This window comes from Patiria miniata, unplaced genomic scaffold, assembly GCF_015706575.1.
Source record: "Patiria miniata isolate m_02_andy unplaced genomic scaffold, ASM1570657v1 HiC_scaffold_7, whole genome shotgun sequence".
In the NCBI taxonomy this organism is placed as follows: Eukaryota; Metazoa; Echinodermata; class Asteroidea; order Valvatida; family Asterinidae; genus Patiria; species Patiria miniata.
The window spans coordinates 26,122,327-26,144,075 of NW_024037074.1; the positions used below are offsets into that span (position 1 = coordinate 26,122,327).

Sequence of the window (21,749 nt, forward strand, 5' to 3'; positions counted from 1 at the left end):
TCAACCCACCCCCCTCACTCCACCTGCCTCACCCACCCTACTCACCCCACCCCACTCAACCCACCTCCCTCACCCCACCTCCCTCATCCCACCTCCCTCATCCCACCTCCCTCACCCCAACCCCTCACCCCTCCCCTCACCCACCCCCACCCTTTCCCACCCCTCACCCCACCCCATGACAAGTTTTATTTACATGTACAAATAATTCTGTTTACAGTGACACTGTCATCCTGCCCAGTTTATGTGGTATGTATTTATGTGATGTGTGTTTCAACCACTTTTCCTACAGAAAAGAGAACAGACAAATCTGCTGTTTCAGGGGCCATTCGGTTACACATCAGTGTGGAGATTAAAGGGGAGGAGAAATCTGTGGCCCCGTACCATGTACAATATACCTGTTTACATGAGGTTAGTGGCTACACATTTTGACTGAGTTACAACTTCCGATAATTTGGGTAACAAAAATCAATATCAAACTAGAGCTTCTGGTCGTTGCCATATTTTATTGGCCCAATGAGCAGCCCAGATGATAAGGCAGTGCTTTGAGCAGGAATACTGGAGGATATGTGTACTTTACATCCTGTAAAAAAGTTTTTAAAATTGTTTACTCAGACTGAGAGAAATAAGAAAAGTAGGCTTCCTATTCAATAGTTCAGATGTCCTTGTCTTGTTTTCATACTCAGAGAGGAGTGCTTGCAATGTCGTTGAAGAGCAATATCAAGATTTAACAACTCTCGGAAATTCCAATCATAACAATCTTTTACCCCCCCCCCCAACTCCTTATACAGAACCTGTTCCACTATTTGAGTGAACGTGAAGCAGGCCAGGTCAAGCTCCCAGCAGCCCGCGGAGACGACGCCTGGAAGGTGTACTTTGAAGAGACACCTCAGGAGATTGTGGATGAGTTTGCCATGAGATATGGCATTGAGTCCATCTATCAAGCAATGACGTGAGTAGCTCAGCTTTCACCGCCCCAATCCGCCCCGCCAAGTGCTTTAATCCTATCACTTGTACACCCACCGAAAGTCTTATAACGAATATGATTTTCAATTAATAATAATATTAATTATACTAACAACCACAAAAGGGCGACACTTCCATTGACTTGTGCACAAAATTTACCCTAGCCCTAACCCTAGCCCTAACCCCTAACACTAATCCCTATCCCTAGCCCTACCCTCGTCAAAGTGGGTTAAAATGACGGTTTTCATAATAGGGCAACAAATTATATGTTGTCCTAATAAGGTGTGTCTCCTTTTTAGAGTAAACTTAATAACAAACTGTCGCCCTATTAGACCTGTTTGTAATATAATATGAATTATTTATAAAACGTTTTCCATGTCACAAAGACATCACAAAGCGCTGTACAATTAAAAATCCACACGTTGTTAAGAAATACAGATAAAAATAGTCATAAAACAAACAAATAATTAAAAATTAACAATTAAGTGATACAAAAGTAATGCTTAAAAATAAAGAGGTTTTCAAGTAGGTTTTAAAAATTTCAAAGGCTTCGGCAGATCGGATTGCTGCTGGTAGCCTATTCCAGAGATGGGGGTTATATATTGTGAATGATCTTTTGATATTGTCAATTGTCTTTCGAAGCACGCAGGTTCCCCTTTTGAAATATGCCCCCAAATTAAGAAAATAATTGAGCAATGCACGTAGCCCATAAAAAAATTCACAAGCTTAGTCCGGTAGGACTCCGAAAAGTTTGGTGGTGGTACTTGGTGCTACATCAGACTTGAACCCCCCAGCCGACCTGGGAAGCTCGATGGTCGAATGGTAAGATGTCTGCACTAGTCACCAGGAGGTCGTGGGTTCGAGTCCCACCCGAGTAAGCTTGTGAACTTTTTCTTGCAAACTCTTGGGCAACACTGAGTATGTGTTTATGAAATCCGTCGGCGAAGAGCAAAAACCCAGTATAGAATGAAATCTTCTGAACATCAGTGCATCAGTAACGGAGAGTTTGTTTTCTTTTTCCAGGCATTTTTCGTGTCTTTCATCCAAGTACATGTGTTCGGGAGTGCCAGCCGTCATGAGTACACTCCTAGCCAACATAAATGCCTTCTATGCACACACCACGGCCTCCACTGCTGTATCCGCAAGTGACCGCTTTGCCGCTTCCAACTTTGGGGTTAGTATTATCGAATCAAAACTATTATTCAATTGTGCAAACGGTCAGTCATTGTATAACAGTTGAAGGTTATCACGGTGAAGTCAGCAATAGGACTAGGTATGAATGGTGAAATCTTTAGTCATGACGTGAGGAAAGCTGAAATCACATGGTCCCACAAAATAGAAGACATTTTCAAATAAACCACGAAGGGAAACTGACTAGGTGCATTATTATAATATAATCAGTTGAATGTAGAAATTGACTGGAGCAGGGTATGAACCTGCGACCACCAGATTGCTATTCTGGTGCTCCACAATCTGAGCTGTCCAGCTCAAGGTTTGCAGTTCCCCAATATTTCAATGTCTTTGCTCAAATTTAAAAGAAGAAAAAAAGAAAGAAAGAGATTTGTTGTCACGTGGTGCTACCACAAACCCACTCTTATTCACCCTCCTTATGCAAACAAACATTCTGTGCAAAGTTGTCCTATTGGTCAGGTGACTGTTTTTAACATTTAAGAGTTCCCAGCCTACATAAAGCAGGATTGACTGGCTGTGACTGTTTATGTAGCTATGCCTTGACTGCAGGTGATTGATGAGCCGAATGTGCCTTCCACTTGACTGCTTTTGTCTATTGACTGAATTTGACTAGTCACAGTGCTTGCTTGAAATATGATCTGACTGTTGGTGACTAGCTTGTGTAAAATGAGAGAGTTATTTCGTCCTTACAGAAAGACAAGTTTGTCAAGCTGCTGGACCAACTGCACAACTCACTGCGTATTGATCTGTCAGCGTATAGAGTGAGTCGACTATGTTACTATGCTTTGTTTTTCTTTTTTAGGTATTATGCTCATTTTGCAGAAATTCTCACGACATTTGTAGTATCCACACATTTACTTTGTTAATGGCCTTTCAGGAGCACCATACATTGTGAATGATCTGTACGATGAAGTTAGAAACGAGGTCATTAGATTTAGTAATGAACCAGGATCACAGTAAGGACAAATCATTGCATGCATAATCTCACTTAATTTTCAGACATCACAGATATCCAATGTTTCTTGTACAGATATTTGAATGAAGATCTTTGAATTACAATTCCTTCTGGTTTATTTGGTTAGGCTTATTTCGATGTTGAATACAAGGAGGCCATTTTATGGCAGACACCCATTGCATGGTGTCAGCCAATTAAGGTTGAGAGCTACAAAAAAATAATTGGAGGTGGACAAAGACATGAAAGATCATAGATCCCAAAGAACTGAGTATTTGTTGATGAAAAATTAGCTCATAAGACAAAAGAAAGCTTTCCCCATGAAGGGAATTCTTCAACGGAAGTGATGTTTTGGTTTTTGTTTTATGAAACTGATTGACTTAACGTTTCTCATTTACGTTTCACACAGAATAACTTTCCAGCCAACAGTCCGGAGAAACTAGCCGACTTGAAGTCCATGGTGGACCTTCTCACAAGCATCACGTTCTTCAGAATGAAGGTTTGTGATCTCCACTCAAAACCAAATTCTCGAGGTTGAGTTTTGTTCCTGGATCCTCCAAAATCCGTCTCTGTGCAGAAACCAAAGACTTAATATTTGACTTTGCTTTCAAGGGCCATCAAGCACTATGTAACCTGTACTTCCCTACAGTGTTTCTCAATCAACCCCACAAAATCCTCTAAAACCTAGTAGAGTTTAAAGGTTCTACGAGGATAAGGGCTAACATGCCTGAAGTGTTTTTGTTTTTCCAGTGCATAACATTTGTTATCTTTAGACTACTTCAGCCAACAAAATAGGAAGCGATTTTTGAGGTGGAACCACGTCCGCAGGCATATTGCACGCATTCTATAGACAAGGTGCGTGCATTTTGGTAATTCTATTGGTCTAAGGAGCCAGAAGTGCGTGCTTACTACCTGAGCGCGCCTTGTGCAAGCCTGGTTCCACCTCAGAAAATGGCTGTCGCCGAATTAATCTATACGCAGCTTGTAAGGTCAAGACACTAGATAGAGTCCAAAGACAGGCAGCAAGATTCTGCACAAAGAATTACAGTAGGGAAGAGGGAACAGTCACTGGCATCCTGGAGCACCTCAAGTGGGGAGACCTGATAGAGCGTAGGACGATATAAAGACTATCAGTGCTCTACAGAATCAAACACACGAGCTGGATGCCATCTCATGAGCAGAGCACCTTACCTTAAACACAAGAAACACCAGGGGGCACCAACAAAAATGCTACAAACGACATGCAACCAAGGAAGCCTACAAGAACTCGTTCTTTCTGAGAACCATTACAGAATGGAATAAGGTGCCAGCCAACGTCGTCAACTGTAGGACACTACTTTCATTCAAGGATAGTGCATCCAAGCACTTCTTTGACAACTGAGGCAATTTACTAAGGTCATCTCCACATCCACTCCATGCATGTCATAACGTCAAAAGTTGGTGTGATATTCTTGAGTGAATTTTACCGACTCAACCAGGACCGGAACCGAAAGATAACAGTAATAATAATAATAATAATTTGGGAGGCTAATCATCCTTACTCGCAGCTGGTATGCTGAATTGCGAAGGACGCGGCTACATTGTTTTGTCTTTTGTTTAATATTAGGTTCAGGAATTGGCCAGTCCACCCCGCGCGGCCACCGTCGTCAAGGACTGTGTCATTGCCTGCCTCCGGTCCACCTACGAGTACATCTATGAGAACTGCTTTGACCTGTACCAGCGGGAGTTCCAGCCAGACCCCTCGGACCGGCCCAGCGAAGCTGACGCCAATGGCCCCAGCGCCAAGAGCCTGGACTTCTGGACCAAGCTCATCTCCTTGATCGTGTCGGTCATTGAAGAGGATAAGACGACGTATACGTCGGTTCTCAACCAGTGAGTATAGGTCACCTTAAATGCCTAAGCAGTTTTGCAGGTAACATTTATGAATCCTTTGAAGGCCTTTTCTCATCGTTGTCTCACCTACCTATGTTGACATCAGCACAGGTCCACCGTAAGGGGAACTGGGTCTCGTCGAACTTGGGTAGGCAAAGTGTGCCGCTCACACTTGCAACGACCAGGGTTGGATTTTAAAAGGATATTTAAAATAAAATGCTGTTGCAAACCAAAAAAATGGTTGCTCATTCCCCCATGTTATTTTTGCCATTAAACCAGTCCTCACAATAATGTGTCCTTCTCTGGCTATCACAAGTAGTTCTGTAAAATGCCACATACGGTTCCTGCGCTGTAATTTCTGTCTGTTTGCATTTGTCCAGGTTTCCTAATGAGCTGAACGTCGGGCAGCTGAGTGCATCCACTATGTGGAGTCTCTTTGCCCATCAGGATCTGAAATTTGCCTTGGAAGGTGAGCTGTTTTAGCAGTAACCTACACACAAAGACTTACACAACAATATAATCATGTGCAGGTCACAGGGAGCCTAAGTGCTAATATGTGAGATACTGATTAACAGCAGACTTAAATTTAGTGAGAGGCTCTAAAGCTGACCACGTATTCAGGCAAACTGTACCACATTATTACTATCCTGGGTAAGTAATAAGTTTCAACATTGTTCAGTTGAAACACAGAATGTTCAAAGATCATAATGAACCTTAACATACCTCAGTTCATTAGGGTTTATGTTCTTTTGCATACAAATGTACAATTTGAAAATTCAAGGACAAATTTGGTTCATGCACCCTCGTTAAGAACATGCGCACACCATGCAAAAAAACGGATTGGAGTGCTTATTGACTTACTCATAACTTATTCTCATTAGAAAACTATTCAAATCTATATTTATACCAAATCTTTTGCGTTGTTTGTTTATTCACAAACTTAGAACATGAACAGCAGAGGTTATGCACCAGCGCCGAATACATGAACCTGCACTTCAAGGTCAAATGGATGTATAATAAATACATAGAGATAGTGCCACCATACAAGGACTCGGTACCAGACTATCCTGAGTAAGTATACACTCTGTTAGACCGAACTTTTCTAAGATGCACGCGCCATTCCTGCAGGAACAATTGTGATAGGATCTGCAGAAAAGTTTGTATACAGCATGCGTGTTCCATCTTTACTGTACATCAAGTTTGCTTGAAGATAAATTCATTATCCCACTCATGCTCGTGGAACACAGAAAATGTAGTGGGTCTGTGTCTCATAAGCCACTCGGCATTTCGGCATAATGGCACGTGGGACACAGACACACTACATTATTCTGTGTTCCACTCGCACTTTTGGGATGCCTAAATAGTACAGTGGAACGTTGCTATACCGAACATCGCTATACCGAACACTCGGCTATACTGAACATCGTGTTTGGCTCCCGATTTTGGTGTACAATATGTACCGACAATTCAACAGAAGGGCAACGAGTGCCTTTTATTTCCCCAAGGAATAGAAGGGGAAAGCCACCCAAAGCTGCTGTAGTAAGCTCAAAAACTGTGTAATTACATAATTCAATAGTCGGCACGTGTTCAAAGTCGTCTTTCAGTAACTACCAGGGCGTGCTGGGTGAAGTTCTGAAGGGCGCTATTTGTTGAAAAGTGAGAACCGGAGCACCATCAGCTTAAAATTGCTATACCGAAACAATTTCTGTGGATCCCGCGATGTTCATTATAGAGGCGTTCCACTGCATTCTCATGAGGTTTTGGCTTGATCTTTGCAGTTGGTTTGAGCCGTTCGTCATGCAGTGGCTGAGCGAGAATGAGGAGCTATCCATGGAGTTTCTCCACGGAGCCCTGGACCGGGACGAGAAGGAAGGCTTTCAGAAGAGCTCAGAGCATTCCCGCTTCTCCTGCTCGGTGGTGGACGTCTTCACCCAGCTCAACCAGCGGTTTAACATCATCAAGAAACTGGAGTGCCCTAACCCTGAGATTGTCAATCGCTACATGACACGCTTCTCTCAGGTGAGTGTACGGTGAACATTTTTTTAATACATTTTTTTGGGAAGGCTTTCGTCCTTACTTGCAGCAGAAGCTTAATTGCAAAGAATCTAGCTACAACATGGTTGAGCCGAAGGCATGTAAAGGCAAAATTAGAGGCGAGCGCTTTACGCACTGTACCTCAAAATTGCTGCCATGTACCCACATACTTACCTGTGCTCTTATAAAGAAACACCACAATGATGCTCTGGGTTTTTGCACATTCATATGGTATGTTGTCACTGGTGTTTTAAATAGTGTGGTTTTCTTTGTCTTTTTGGGGAAAATCTTTCAGACGGTGAACAAAGTTCTGCTTGCCTACGCGGATGTCGTCCATGAGAAGTTTGCCAAGTATTGCTGCGATGACAAGATCGTAAGTTGTCCACTTGTTCAAACACAGATTATGTAAATGTATCAGTCAATGTTTTGTGTGTTGGTTCTATTATGAATCAAATTTAGAGCCTCATATTTCAATTTCTGCAGTGCAAAATGCACTGACACAAATCAGATGTGAACTTTAGCCTAGCTCTTCATACCTGTGGTCCTCCTATTTGTCAATTTGTCATAAAACTTTATAGAGAGCAAGCCAATGCTACATCAGTAGCTGATCTTACTCTACAATAAACTTTGGCACTAGGTTCCACAAGTGACCTTGACTTTGACAGCCTTACTCTAAAATAACTTTTGCTCCTATCCCTTTGTCTGCTTTGATTTATAGGGAAGTAATGGGCAAATCAAACCAAAAAGGCCATGGATGAAATTCTTTTACATTGTGTGCCTCCTCCCCTATTACTCTACCAAACCCATATCACCCATCTCTAAGGCACTAGGAGGGCACTAGGGAGGCATTATTGCCCTCATGATCAGTCAATATGTGTACATATTCCCTCCTTGTCCTTGCAGTCCTTGCAGGCCTGCATCCTGATGAACAACATCCAGCAGCTGCGGGTGCAGCTGGAGAAGGTCTTTGAGTCCATGGGAGGGGAGAGTCTGGACCCGATTGCGGCGGACATCCTCAAGAAGCTGCAAGGCAGCCTGAACGAGGTGCTAGACCAACTCAGCCAGATATTCTCCAAGAGGTAGGACTAGCATGATAAAATCCTTCAAAATAATTCTTGTTAAAAATTGATGTATTATTTTTGCATTGTAAAAATAATCCAATGTACTACATCTTTCTGCTCCCATATCACTTTGGCAAATTTTCCCTTCTTGAAATTGAAAGCACTGGAAACATTAACCTTAACTTTCAAGGCATTTTTACAAGGACCCTTCCCGAATGCTGTTCAATTCACCACTGCACAGAAAACCTATTGCGCTTTCTAATTTTATTTTCAAGGAGCAATTAGCTCAATGTTATATACATGTAGTAACGAGTGGGCTGTTCTTGTGCCTTTCTGAAATCCTTCAAAATTCTGCAACCTGTCCTTTAATCAATGGAAACTTGTTTCTCATTTGGTGAGAATGTTGAGAGTCAGTTCTGAAGAAGGTGTCATTTTAGTGAACTCTAAAAACTTGTCTCTGCCTTGTGAACTTTAAAATTTGAGTACCTGTAGGTCTTTGAAAAGAATTCATTTTGTTTTCTTTAGAATATGTTGTCTTAATTGTTGCACGGAAAAGATAAATGAAAATTAAGTGATTTGAAACCGCAGAAAATTGCAAAAAAGAACTCACAATTTTCTCAGTCGGAATTTCAACAACTGTGGAATATCAGTCTGGTAAATTGCAGTAGTGCCAGAAATGTATTCTTTATTTATGTAATAAGTGTAAAGTTATAAATTTGTTTTCTCTTCATCTTTTGCACCTGGCTATTTCAAAATTAATGTGTTTTCTTTCATTTGTTTTATCACAAGCCTTGAACTACGATTACAAGAGAGCATTCAGCAGCTGAGCATGCTCCTTGGCGAGGTCAAGGGGGCGGGAAATGTCGCCCTCAGTCAGCCAAGCCAAAAGGCCAACGTCCAAGTGGAAGCTGATAACGTCCTCAGACCGCTCATGGATGTCCTCTTTAGCAAGTAAGTGTGAAGTCCCAATATTGGTTGACATGTTTTTGTGTCAAGTGTATCTTAGTAATATTATGGGAAAAAATTTCCCAGAACCTCAAGGCTAATGTCCAAGTTAAAGATTGTATTGTCCTCAGACAGCCATGGATGTCCTCGGTAGCAAGTAAATGTCAGGTCCCAGATTGGGTTGATATTGGGATTCATATTATGAGTGTTCCTCGTTAGATTTATGGAAAATGTTTCCTGGAACAACCCAAGTCACAAGGCAAATGTCTGGGCTGAATCCGATAACGTACGTCCTCAGACCACTCATGGATGTCCTCTATAAGTAAGGTCCTAACTTGGAATTACATTGGGATTTTTTTTGTCAAGTGTGCCCTGCTAAACTTAGAGGAAGATGTAAGGTGCAAGGCCAATGTCTTATCCAAAATTGGTAATGTCCTCGGACCACTCATGGATGTCCTCTTTGGCAAGTAACTTTTAAGTTTGCGATTTAGGTTAACATGGCAATTTTGTGTCGAGTATTAAAATTAGAGGGAAATGTTAAGTACAAGGCCAATGTCTAATTCAAAATCGATAATGTCCTCACTTTACTCATGGACGTCCTCTGTAGCAAGATGTGTCAAGTATCACTGGTTAGCTTGGCATTGCCTCATAAATACAAGGGGGAAAGTTGGGACCAAGTCCAATGTCCAGGCCAAAGCTGACATAGTGTCCTCAGATTATGCATGAACGTCCTCCGCAGCAAAATGTGTAGTTGATGTAGGACTATTATGTCTTGTATGCTGTTAACTTTATGCGGAAGTGTTTCCCTAAGCCAGTCCGCAACTAGTCAGTGTATGGAGTGAATTTGATTTTGTCCTCAGACTGCTCATGGATGTCCTCTGTGAGCAAATGTCAGGTTGCAGTTTTGGTTGATGTGGGATTTTTTTAACAAGTACATTGTTAAAAATCATGGGGAAGCGTTTCCTAAACCACTGTGGGTACAAGTCCAATGTCTGGCCCAAAACTGAAAACGTTCTCAGACCCAATCATGAAAGTCCTCGTAAAGCAAGTAAGTGCCAACGTTGCTTTGGCACTGGATTTTTGTGTTGAATTCCTTGTAAAAATCAGTGGGAAATATTTCCCTGACCAAGTCCAACTACAAACATCCTGACTAGACGTCTATAATGTCTTCAGACCACCAATGGACATCCTCTATCCTGACTGAAGTTTATTATGTCCTCAGACCCCATACAGACGTCCACTATCCTAAACTATAATGTCCTCAGACCACCAATGAACGTCTTCTATAGCAAGTACTCATTGTATTCTGTGGCTTCCACTTGAGTTTTTGAATTGAATCAACTTTTGATTTTTTTTTTACCTTCTCCCATCAGCTTGACGGAGTTGGCCCAGAGTTGCGAGAAGACGGTCCTCAAGCGTCTGTTGAAGGAGATGTGGCGCATCGTGGTCAGCACAGTGGAGAAAGTCGTGGTCCTGCCACCCATGAATGACGCCTCGGTGAGTCTCAAAAGGTTTTTTTTTGGTTTTAATTGAATTATTTTCTTCAGAATCCTACCCATAATAAAACCTCCAAGACGCAGACCACACACTTTAGAATCTCGATCTTAATTTCTACTATACCAAGTGATGTTTCGGTAAACTTGTCAGCTTTGGTTTAGGACTGCACTTCAAGACAGATTATATTCCGAAGCTGGGATTTGAACTAATTACTTGAAGACTGCACAAAAAAACATTCCAGTAATTAGATTTCTTAATCACTGGGTCGTTTTGACTGTTTTATACGCTGACCGATAAATTTAGAATTGCATCCATTTGCTCTTGAACATTTCATGATTTGGACATTTTTCTCATCTTTCTGTCATTTCTTTCTTTCTTTCTCCTGTCCACCATTTTCAATGTTTCTCTCTTTGTTTAAAAAAAAAACACTCTCTGCATGCTGCACATTGGTTTTATCATTGGGGTGCAGATGAGCTCAATTCTCGCCACGCTGAATCCAGCGCTTGTCAAACTACAACAAGTCCATGGTGCTACCAAGGTAACACATTGTCAGCATGGCCCCTCATCCCTGTGTGGCAAATGTTGTATATGTTTAAGTCTTGGATCTAGACTCTTTGTAGTCTGAAACCCAGACTCCTTGTCGTAGTCTTCATTGGTTGGTGTGTGTCTTGAGCTCTGACTTTTTGTGTGTGTGTAGATTGCAATTGCATGATTAAAGTATCGCCTATTTAGTGGTGAACCGTCTGAAACCACGTGTCTTGAACCCTGACTCCTTTGTGTAGGTTTATAGTAAAGTTGTAAAGTAGTCTGCGTCCTTCAGTGGTATCAAATATGCGGTTTGTCTGAAATCCTGACTCCTTAAAGTAAGTGTCTTGAATCCTGACTTCTTTGCATGAACCAGTAACAATCCCTCTGATAGTCTGCTTCTGGTTTGGCTTATAGTATTTAATTTGTTTTGCATGCAGTTTTAACTTGTCTTAAACCCTGCTTCCTTTCGTCTGATGATAGTCAACAATTTTGGCCGAAAAAATGCATCTCATACATTGTAATTTAGTTTCCCGTGACAAACTGACGACTGGTGAACTGAAGAATTGTCATGTATTGTGTTACTTTTTGTTAGAGTTGTATATAGAGATAAACTGCCAAATACATACATACTGTATTGTGTGATTTGTAGCTTGTAGCGTAGCTATTAAAGAGTATATTCAGACTAATTTGTTTTTGTGGCATGAAGTTTTAAACACATTTCTGTTATATATTCTGCAGTTTGTAGACTTATCAGTGTATCCATGTTTATTAGTGAGGGAGCTGAAACATTTCTTGGAAAACTTAGAAAAACGCAGCCATAAAGAAAACCATTTGACAGGCGGCTGTGCATATGTACTGTACATGTATATCTGTTCCCACGTCCCCTATAGATTGTGTTATTAACTGCAAGAGGCAGCCAGTTTTATCATGCTTGTGTTGTTATGTAATATATTGCTGAAAAATCAAGAAATTTTGAGAGAATGACCAGAAGTCTGCATCACTGTTGTGGGATTTTGCTGAGTTGGGCCGGTAGCTGTGAGGTATTGCAAAGAAGACAAAGATTTAATCCAAATTTCTCATAAGCCCTTTTCACACGAGACAAATCTCGGGGTTGACGCAGGGCTGCAAACATGCGTTTCACACTTGAAGAATTTCAACCCTGCGTCAACCTAGACATTGATTTCGCCCTGGGTTGAACTTAACCCTGCTCTAGACCAGGGTTGAGATTTTCAACCCCGGGTTGAAATTCTTGCAAGGGTTCAAAACAGTAGTAACTGAGCATAATAAGCTTGATTTGCATGAAACAAGTGTGAAATGGGTGGCATGGGTGGCTTGTGTGTAAAGCCTTCGCCTCTCACCAAGGTGACCACGGTTTCGAATCCCTGCCGCGATCGCATGTGAGTAGAGTTGTGCGTTGGTTCTCTCCTGTGCCACGAGGGATTTTCTCCGGGCCCTCCGGTTTTCCTCCCTCCGAAAAAATCAAACACTTTCGATCTCAGGCTGTGCTCCGTGGTTATATATGGGTCGATGTGGCCTGCAGCCATAGGCGCCTTTACGTGCCAGCGGCCCGACCACATTGTAGCCGCGTCCTTTCGCAATTCAGCATACCAGCTGCGAGTAAGGATGATTAGCCTCCCAAATTATTATATTATTATTAAATGATGTGGGGTTGAACGCAGGGTTGAAAAATCAAAAACTCAACCCGGGGCAGCACTGGGTTCCCCCGGGGTTGAGTTCAACCCGGGTTGAAAAGCTCTAGTATGAAAAGAGCTATACTTTGACTACACAACCTGGAATATCTTGGGCATGGAATACGACCTAGTCTATCCAAAGCATAGGACAGAAAGAGTTGATGCAATTCATCTCTGATTTTATGACCTTTCATTGTCTTTGCTAATTAGGTGTCTTTGCTAAGTAGGCATTTAAAACAGTTTGATCTTAAGATTTCCTTGTTTGCACCAACTGAACATTTCCTGGTTTTCAAATTTGGGTCATTCAATAAATTTGGGGTCTAAAAGTGGGACATTTTTTGTGTCCCAGTTACACCTGACCTGTGTAATTTGCCATTCAAGAATCATTAAAATTGACTTCACACTATTTTTGTACGTACTTTCCTTTACATAATCACTCTTAGAGAAGGCATTATTAAAGAATGTGTCCTGAATTACAAACTCTTAAACATGTCAGATGTAACAGGGACACAACAAAGTGGACCCCAAATTTACAAAATGACCCACTTTCAAATAAGCCATTTGCGAGTAACCTATACCCTTTGGGATTTACATTTAAAGAACATCTGGTACACTGACTTGCTCAGAATGCTCGCCACATTTTAACTTTGAATTCTCCAGACCAAAGACACTGTTGCTGATCACATGATGCGGGGCAAGCTCTTGCATAGTTACGTAAGAGACGCTCAGCACCAATACATTGTTCACAATGGGTGAGAATGGCACAAAGACACCAGACCATGCCGGAGCTGGGGTTGCTAGCATAAGGCTTCCCCCGAATCACATGATATAGTAACAGTCTCTTTGGTCGGGAGACTGCAAAGTTAAAACGTGCAAAGCATTGGATTAAGTCAGCGTTCCAGATTTTATTCAAATTTAACTCGCAAATGGCTTATTGTATTGTACCTGGAAGAGGACCAAAAATCACTTCTTTTTTTTCTTTTTTTTTAAGTCATCAAATAAATCACTAGGCTGAGTCAAGCTTACTCACTTGGTGAACAAAAAAAATTGACTGACATAAGATTTGAACTTGTGACCACTGGAATGCCGTAATAGTGCTCTACCAACTGAGCACTGATAATGTTTTCTGGAGGTAGCTTGTTCGAATCCAACTTCAGTCTTATATGTTTTGTTCATCCAAGATATATTTTTCATTTATCAAATTTTGTACAGTGTATAGTCTAGAATGTTAACATCGAGCTTCGTTTCCTTATTTATGACAGGAAGGGAACAGGGAAGAAAATAAGAACCTGACACCCAAGCAGTGTGCTGTCCTGGATATGGCACTCGATCAAATTAAGGTAAGCAGAAACTTCACTCAGTATTCAGAGATAATGTAAGTTATCCCACGAGCGCTAGTGGAACACGGAATAATGTAGTGCGTCTGTGTTCCACATTCGGCCGAGTGGTATGTGGGACACCGACGCACTACATTTTCTGTGTTCCACGAGCCCGAGCTTGATAACAAGTTTATCTTCAAGCAAACTTACACGCAGTACAGTTGGAACGAGCACGTTTTACACGAACATTTCAGCAGTTCAGTGCATGCAGCTGGAATGTCGCTCGCATCTTGGAATAGCGCAATACGCACGGTGCGATATGGACCGTGCAGCCTCATATCACACTGTTGTTGCCATGGATCGACCAATCAGGATCGAGGATACAAGTTTGCTTGTAGGGGTTAAAGAGGCAGCGTTAGCTCAAGACATGGAAGGAAAATTTTCATACAGAAAGTCTGAGATAAGACTCCTTCACATGTGATGCAAATACAAATGCAAACATGAAGTGAATCGAACATCAGCATGCATTCGCTGCAAAATTTGCCAGACTTGAAATTTGTTGAAATAAAATTTTCTGCTGTAGTTGGCAAACATTGTTTGCTTCAGGTTAGAACCAAAAGCCATTTTTTTTTCATCCTTACATCAGTACATTTCCCTTATGATTAACTCCTAGCTTAAACATTATTTCTGACTCATTTCAGCAATATTTCCACGCCTCTGGCAACGGTCTGAAGAAGGCCTTCCTAGAGAAGAGCCCTGAGCTTCAGTCCTTGCGCTACGCTCTCTCCCTGTACACGCAGACCACAGATACGCTCATTAAGACATTCGTCCAGAGCCAAACATCTCAAGGTGAGTCTCATAACAACTCCTTGTTATTGGACTCATTTCATCTCCAGTTTCTCAAGATGTGGGCATGCCATAAAAGAATATTTCTTTATATTTTTGGTAGGGGAGGGTTGGGAGGGTTGGATGGGTGGTAGGGGGTGGGAGATGTGTGGTGATGGTAGTGATGTGGTACATGTACATGAACACAACACATGTAAGGGCATTTGATCTTTTAGTTAGTTCGATCATACTGGGGATTGGAGTGGGGTTGGGTAAGGGGAGGTTGGGTGTTTGGGGAAGTGTGGTGATGGTGGTATGTAGTACATGAACATGCATGTAAGGGCATTTGTTGACTTTTATGTTGGCATTTGAAAAACTGACCCCTACACCTTGGCACACCATCCTGAATCGTGATCCACTTCCCTCATGCCCATCCCCAACCCTACCTTCAGCCTCCGTTCCCGCCTTCGGCCGGGAGCCATGGCTGCTTCGCCGTTCTAGTTTTTAACCATCTTTACCTAAACCTCTGTGTATTACAGTCTTAATTTGCTACCAGAGTAAAAATGTGACCCCGACTACAAAATGAGTCTCAAATTTTTAGAGCTGCTTTTTAAAAGGGTTTTAAAATATGTCGTACTTTTGCATGCTGTCTTGGTATGTAACTTGGCACTCTTACATTCTTACTTACTTACTCCATGGCACTTACTTACTTACTTACTCCATGGCCTCCCTCCCAGCAGAGCATACTGTCCTCACGAGCTCCTTCCACTTGTGACGATTGGTTGCTAAAGGGGCTGCTTGGTGTTTGTAGAGGTTGAGCCTTTCCAGGTCTCTGTCCAGTGTGTCCTCCTAACACAACAAAGTACAGTCTTCTTCATCTTATGTTGCCTGGTGACAGTTTGACAATTTTTTGATTCTCTATTTTTCTTTTCAGATCAGCCGAGTTTAACCCACTCTGTTGGCGAGGTGTCAATCCAGGTGGATCTGTTTACGCACCCAGGGACAGGGGAACATAAAGTCACCGTCAAAGGTACATACAGCAAATACCTTTTGTATCATCCCTCAAATCGAGCTAGTTCCATGATGAGACATCGCCGTTCCCGTTTCCCCAACCTCCACCTCCACCCCACCTCCACCCACCCTCGTCCCACCCCCACCCCTGCCCCTGCCCCACTCCCACCCCCAACTTGAAAAAAGATCAAAAACAAACACTTCAAAATGTTATTGACATCACTAAACTAATTTCGACCCCTCCTTGAAAATTCAAAAAATTTTGAATCTCCTATTCCTAATACTGACTGCATCAGTATCACTCCATGTGCGTACGTGTCTCCAGAGTTATCAAGTGCTCACAAGTCTTCACAAATCAAGCTCAAGTCAGTCCGTAGTCAATCACTAGTTATTCTGCCCCAAGTCAAGTGGATATGTGTTCCCACGAGCAGTAATGAAGGCATTCCATTTTCATTGTCCGTCTGTTGCTATTGGATGAGAGTTTTGACTTGTGCTTTACTCAAGAATTGTCTCTGAATTCTCCCTGGTCTGTTTCAGTGGTTGCCGCCAATGATCTGAAGTGGCAGACTACCAGCATGTTCCGGCCGTTCGTGGAGGTCTACATGATCGGCCCCCACCTGAGCGACAAGCGACGGAAGCACAGCACCAAGTCCAAGGGAAACAACTGGGCACCCAAATACAATGAAACATTCCAATTGTAAGTATTTGCCCATGGAAACATTGATTATGTGGTTTTAGAGCGAAGACAAGTGAACAAGTTCATGCTGAGATGGAACGCATGGAGGCTTTTAGTTTGGGGAGTAAGGTTGGCGCAGTGGTTCTTTCCTGGCCTTCCACCTCTATGGACTGGGTTCGATTCCTGCCCTGGTACACATGTGGATTAGGTTTTCCATCCCTACCTGATTCTGTGGGTTTCTCTTCCCCCCCCCCCCCCCCCCCCCCCACACACACACTCCCCAGAATGTTTTTCTTGGGTTTCCCTCCTTTTCTCTAAAACTGTCATTTCTTCTCATTGTCTCCTCTTAAGTTTCTTCAGGCTTTGGAGCTACAGTGTCTACGGCACTTTTGAGGAATCCTTGGTTTCATTACCAGATATGAATAACAATAATCCACTTGCCTTGGCTGTCTGCCATTTTTAACAAGTTCCAAAATGGAATATGAAGACTTATTGGCGCACTCCTCTTGTAATGGGCCATATATTTGGACAATTTTCAGCAGAAATATCCCACGTATTAAAGCTATGTGCGTGTACTTCAATCTAAAAATTAATTCCTGGTTAAAAGAAATGTTCAAATTTTACAACATGTTTTATGTGTGTCAATAACCTGGGATTCACGTATCTTTGTACTCCAAGATGGCGTCACCACAGCAACCTCATTCATGTGCAAATATTTGCTATACCAAGATTTTCTGCTTTTCTTTAACCCTAACTCCCAAGGCATCACCAATCTGCAACCGAAGAGTGCCCAAACAGCAAGGCACGAAAGCATGCTATTGCTAAACAAGAGGATTTGGGAACATAATCCTCTGCTCGCACCCGAAATCACATTTGATTACGCAACCTACAATAGTCACTCAATTTCTTATGTCCGCCCACTCTAACCTTTAATCGGACATAACCGGCAAAGACTAATTCATGCTTAAAATCTATGTTAAGCCATACAAGTCACTAGAGAAGAAGTGTCACTGAATGGGATAGCACCATCTCTTTTCCAAATTTCTTTTTTTATTTGAAGCAATGGCAGTTTTACTCTACTGATCACTGCCTCAATCCTGCAAAATCCTCCAACTGCCTCCATGTAAAAATTGCATACAGCCTCAATCCTGCAAAATGCTCGATTAGTTTTTTAATGTGGTCCTTGGAGGGGTGACCACTGCCTCAATCCTGCAAAATCCTCCAGCAATTCATCATCATCATTGAGCGCCCGCAGCCAAGATGGATGCAACCAAACTCTTCCAGACTCTCTTGTCTGCCATGGCCGTGGTGATGTCATCAACGTGCTGGCTCACATCACTACACACAGTGTCAACGTAGTTGAGGGGTCTCCTCCCTCTGTTGGGACAAGGCAATATCCAGCAGATGAGGTCGGAGACAACTTGCTCTTTGGCTATATAGCAGTGGCTGGCAAAGCGGGCTCTGTGTAGTGCTACTGTAGTTGAGATACATGGGATGCTGCCGTATATTTCCGTCTTTTTCTTATGTTCCCTCCAGGAAATATTTTGCGCTCTAATGAGGAGGCTAGTGTAGGTACCATCTAGTCTCTGTTTGAGCTGCTCTTTCATAGTCCATGTCTCAGCACCGTATGGTAGAATACTTTCGACAGAGGCTCGGAAGAAAGCAAGCTTAGTGGATCCTGATATGTTGGATTCTCAGATAGGGTGGAGTTTGTTGCACACATTCCATGCTTGACCCTTTCTTGTCAATATGTAGAGGCAGAGCCAGTGACATCCTGGAGCAGTGCGGAGGATGTCAAGTATAATCTAGGCCTAATTTATGCACGGCTGAGCGTAAACAACGCAAGGTCCGGCCAAAGACCCTGACACAGTGCATCCTCCAAAATCAGCCACACATTTTTGCCATTTAGCCTCAATCCTGCAAAATCCTCCAATTTTCAAAGAAGATTTTGGAGGATTTGGGAAGGTTAGTCTTAAAGGGACTAGATATAAGGTGTAAGATAACCATGTCATTTGGATATGGAACATTAACAGTCCTGATCCAACCCACTCCATTTTACACAGCATTCTTGGTAATGAGGATGAGCCTGATGCCTATGAGCTGCACATCTGCGTCAAAGACTACTGCTTTGCTCGCGAGGACCGTCTGATCGGCATTGGCGTCATGCAGCTGCGGGACATTGTGGAGTGCGGCAGCTGTGCTTGCTGGTGCGCGCTGGGACGCAAGCTGCACGTGGACGACACCGGGGGCACCATCCTGCGCATCTTGTCGCAGCGCACCAACGACGAGGTGGCGCGGGAGTTTGTCCGGCTCAAGTCAGAGCGGCGGTCAGAAGGCGGCGATGGGTGATGACAAGCATTGCCAGACCTAAAAATCAGCTGCCATTGTTTCATTAATGAGCAAAAAAGTGCCTCCATCCCAAACAAGTAAAAAAAAAAGTAAAAAGTATCCTTCAGTATTGAGCCTTTCTGAGGGAGAATTGTGTATTTGAACAGTAGTTGCTCTTCAGGGATTTCAAGAAGGGCCTAGTAGCAGACTTCAAGACGAAGAAACGTCTTCTACCGCACATGAAGCTGGTATGGTCACCATATGTAGGAGAAGTCTTTTTGTACAGCAACTCATCTGAAGCTTTCAATATGGTGTTCTAAAATAGACTGATAAATTTGGTTTGTTTTGTTTTGTTTTAACACCTTGTTTACGGTTATCAGAGTTAAACATTTTCAAGACTTAGTGTTTATCAACATTTTTAATGTTTGAACATTTGTTTTCGCTTCTTGTTTGCTGTCTGCTTCCAAGTTGCGCAGGTTGCATCTCAAAAATGGATTCGCTTCTAAGCACAATCACAATAAACCACCAAAGAAAAGTCATAATTTCTGGCAGTTGTTTTTCTGTCATGGTTATTAGTCTTCTGTACCATAAAATGCCTAGTGAACATCTCAGGCATTTTGCAACACTGCTTAGAATTTTTTGAACAGTTTCAGATTTCAGGCTCAACTCGACCAGAAATGACTGGGCAGGATTTTGTCCAACTTTGTAATCTGCCTATCGATCTAACTTATAAAAGGGCCAATTTAAACTGCTTCAGTAAGGTAATTTTCCTTCATATTTGCTGTTATACATCGCCAGGGTCCCTCTATCGTTGTCTTTGGACACACATCTTTCAAATATAAAATTTGTTTCCAATTTGTCTGTACAACTGTCATCTGCTTTGTATATATGAATATATAAATATAAATCACTTGATATATTATGAGGTTTTCTACCATTATTGTAAACATTCCATTGCGAATGCCACTTATAAATACAACACGTTTTTTGTACCTACATTAATTAATTAAGGAATTAACTGTAATCCCATTTTTTGTGTGGCATGTTTGAATCCAATCAATGTACTTCTTTCAGTTGATCCATGATCACTTGATTAAAAAAATTATTTGAACTTGAAAACATTTTTAAAATCTGTTCATTTTTCCTCGTCTGTAGTTCAAGCTGTTCAAAGTGTAAATGAAAAAATTATATATCAGCAAATATATATTATAAATATTCCTATTTATTTCTGCGGCTCTGTCGCAACACGCGCTGTTTTTGTATAGTTGTGCCATTGCCTACATGTAGGTGTATTCATCAAAATTATTTGTGTATAATTATTACGAAGGATTAGCCTTCGCTACGCTGTGATGACTACTTCGCACGGTTTGATGTAATATGCGTGAACAAGTTGGTGTTTCCACCAAGTGCAATTTGATAACAAGTAATATTCAACTCCTATGGTGCACAGTAAGACTTTCCAAAAAAAACAAAAGAATAAAAAAGAGTAACAAAAACATAAAACCAAGTTTGGTAAGTCATTTTTAAAATATTAACCAATTTACTCAGAACATATATCGAGAATCGTAATCTTGTTTATATTGAGTAACTATATAAGTATGTTGATACACTTCAACAAGTATTGTTGGATTTGACAAAATGAAAAGGAAAAAAAAAGATAAATACAACTTTTTTATATACCAAACTTGATTTGCAGTTGATACATGAAACTTTTGATAATGATTTACCTTAACAAATATTTCCCTAAATTTTCAAATTTTGACTTTTTCAAGTTTTTCGTAAGCATTCTCCTGTAGACCTAGAATGTTGTTTTTTCCCTTCTAAAATTAGTAATGTATGATCGTGTTGTTGTTTTTCTCTCGAAAATATGTTTTGTCTACATGATGTTTTATACCTAGTTTAATTAATGGAACTGGTTGATATTGTTACCTCTTTACATTTAAATTTAGGTTGGTGAGCCATCCTTTAATTTTCGTTTTTGAAGAGAAATTTTTCAATCAATTTCTTTATGCCTCCTTGTGGAAGGAAAGTCCCTAATTTGGTTTGTTTTTTTTTGGGGGGAGAATAGTTTTTTTTTCCATTTACTTAGTGTTTTATTTTTTGAGGAGTACCATGCAAGTCTAGTTCCCTGACGTTACTGTCGGCCCCATGTTTAGTTACTTAATAGACCATTATCATGTTGCAGCCATTTGATTTTTTTCCCATTCAAATCAACGTAACCAAAGCGAGGCTGGAAGGAGAAGTAGTCTGGTTCCTTTTTGCACAAAAACAATGGCATTCAGTACTGTTCTTTGATACAGGGAACATGACTAAAATGGTGGCAGCATGATAAAGGTCTATTGAGCTGAGATCGAGAGAACTGACATTTTGAGTTTGAAATTCCACTTGTTGAAATGTGCCGTTTAACACATTACTTCCCGAAAATGTCCTATCAACTAGATCGGCGACCTCAATTTTGGAAGCCATTGCTGGGAGGGACCACCATGCGCGCAGGTCGTACGCGCGCTCTATGGAGTACAGAGGTGAATACATCACGCGCACAAAATGTGTGTGGAAAAGACATTGGCGCGTGAATCAGACACACGCGTGCGTACTCGAGTCGTTTGCGCCATGTTCCAAATGACGTCACACTTCGGTACCATTATTATGCTCCTTCGACCAATGGGTTTGTTCTTTTAGCTCAACGGGTCAACACGGGTCAGCCCCGTGCCGTTCACTTAGCTCTGACGTCACTCTCGGGCCTCACCGGCACCTACTCGAGTCAGCCACCGCAGACCCTGCTCGTGCGTGGAGCAGAGTCAGCGGTGGAAAACGTCACGCATGCGTTGTTCATTCCCTAGAAACGGACAAATATGG

The 21,749-nt window shown here is 41.8% G+C and overlaps 1 protein-coding gene across 1 annotated transcript in view; it reads left to right on the top strand.

Moving 5' to 3' along the window:
- Positions 1-21,129, top strand: part of LOC119745055 (protein unc-13 homolog A-like) — an 83,997-nt gene extending 62,868 nt beyond the window's left edge. Inside the window, exons 18-35 of the mRNA XM_038221278.1 lie at positions 290-408; positions 789-949; positions 1,987-2,137; positions 2,847-2,915; positions 3,516-3,605; positions 4,713-4,978; positions 5,359-5,447; positions 5,923-6,049; positions 6,757-6,997; positions 7,308-7,385; positions 7,916-8,091; positions 8,863-9,024; positions 10,392-10,515; positions 13,997-14,074; positions 14,755-14,902; positions 15,813-15,908; positions 16,427-16,586; positions 18,629-21,129. Coding sequence (XP_038077206.1) covers positions 290-408; positions 789-949; positions 1,987-2,137; positions 2,847-2,915; positions 3,516-3,605; positions 4,713-4,978; positions 5,359-5,447; positions 5,923-6,049; positions 6,757-6,997; positions 7,308-7,385; positions 7,916-8,091; positions 8,863-9,024; positions 10,392-10,515; positions 13,997-14,074; positions 14,755-14,902; positions 15,813-15,908; positions 16,427-16,586; positions 18,629-18,914 — 2,621 coding nt within the window. The 3' untranslated portion in view covers positions 18,915-21,129. The remainder of the gene's footprint in view (positions 1-289; positions 409-788; positions 950-1,986; positions 2,138-2,846; positions 2,916-3,515; positions 3,606-4,712; positions 4,979-5,358; positions 5,448-5,922; positions 6,050-6,756; positions 6,998-7,307; positions 7,386-7,915; positions 8,092-8,862; positions 9,025-10,391; positions 10,516-13,996; positions 14,075-14,754; positions 14,903-15,812; positions 15,909-16,426; positions 16,587-18,628) is intronic.
- The last annotated feature ends 620 nt before the right edge of the window (positions 21,130-21,749 follow it).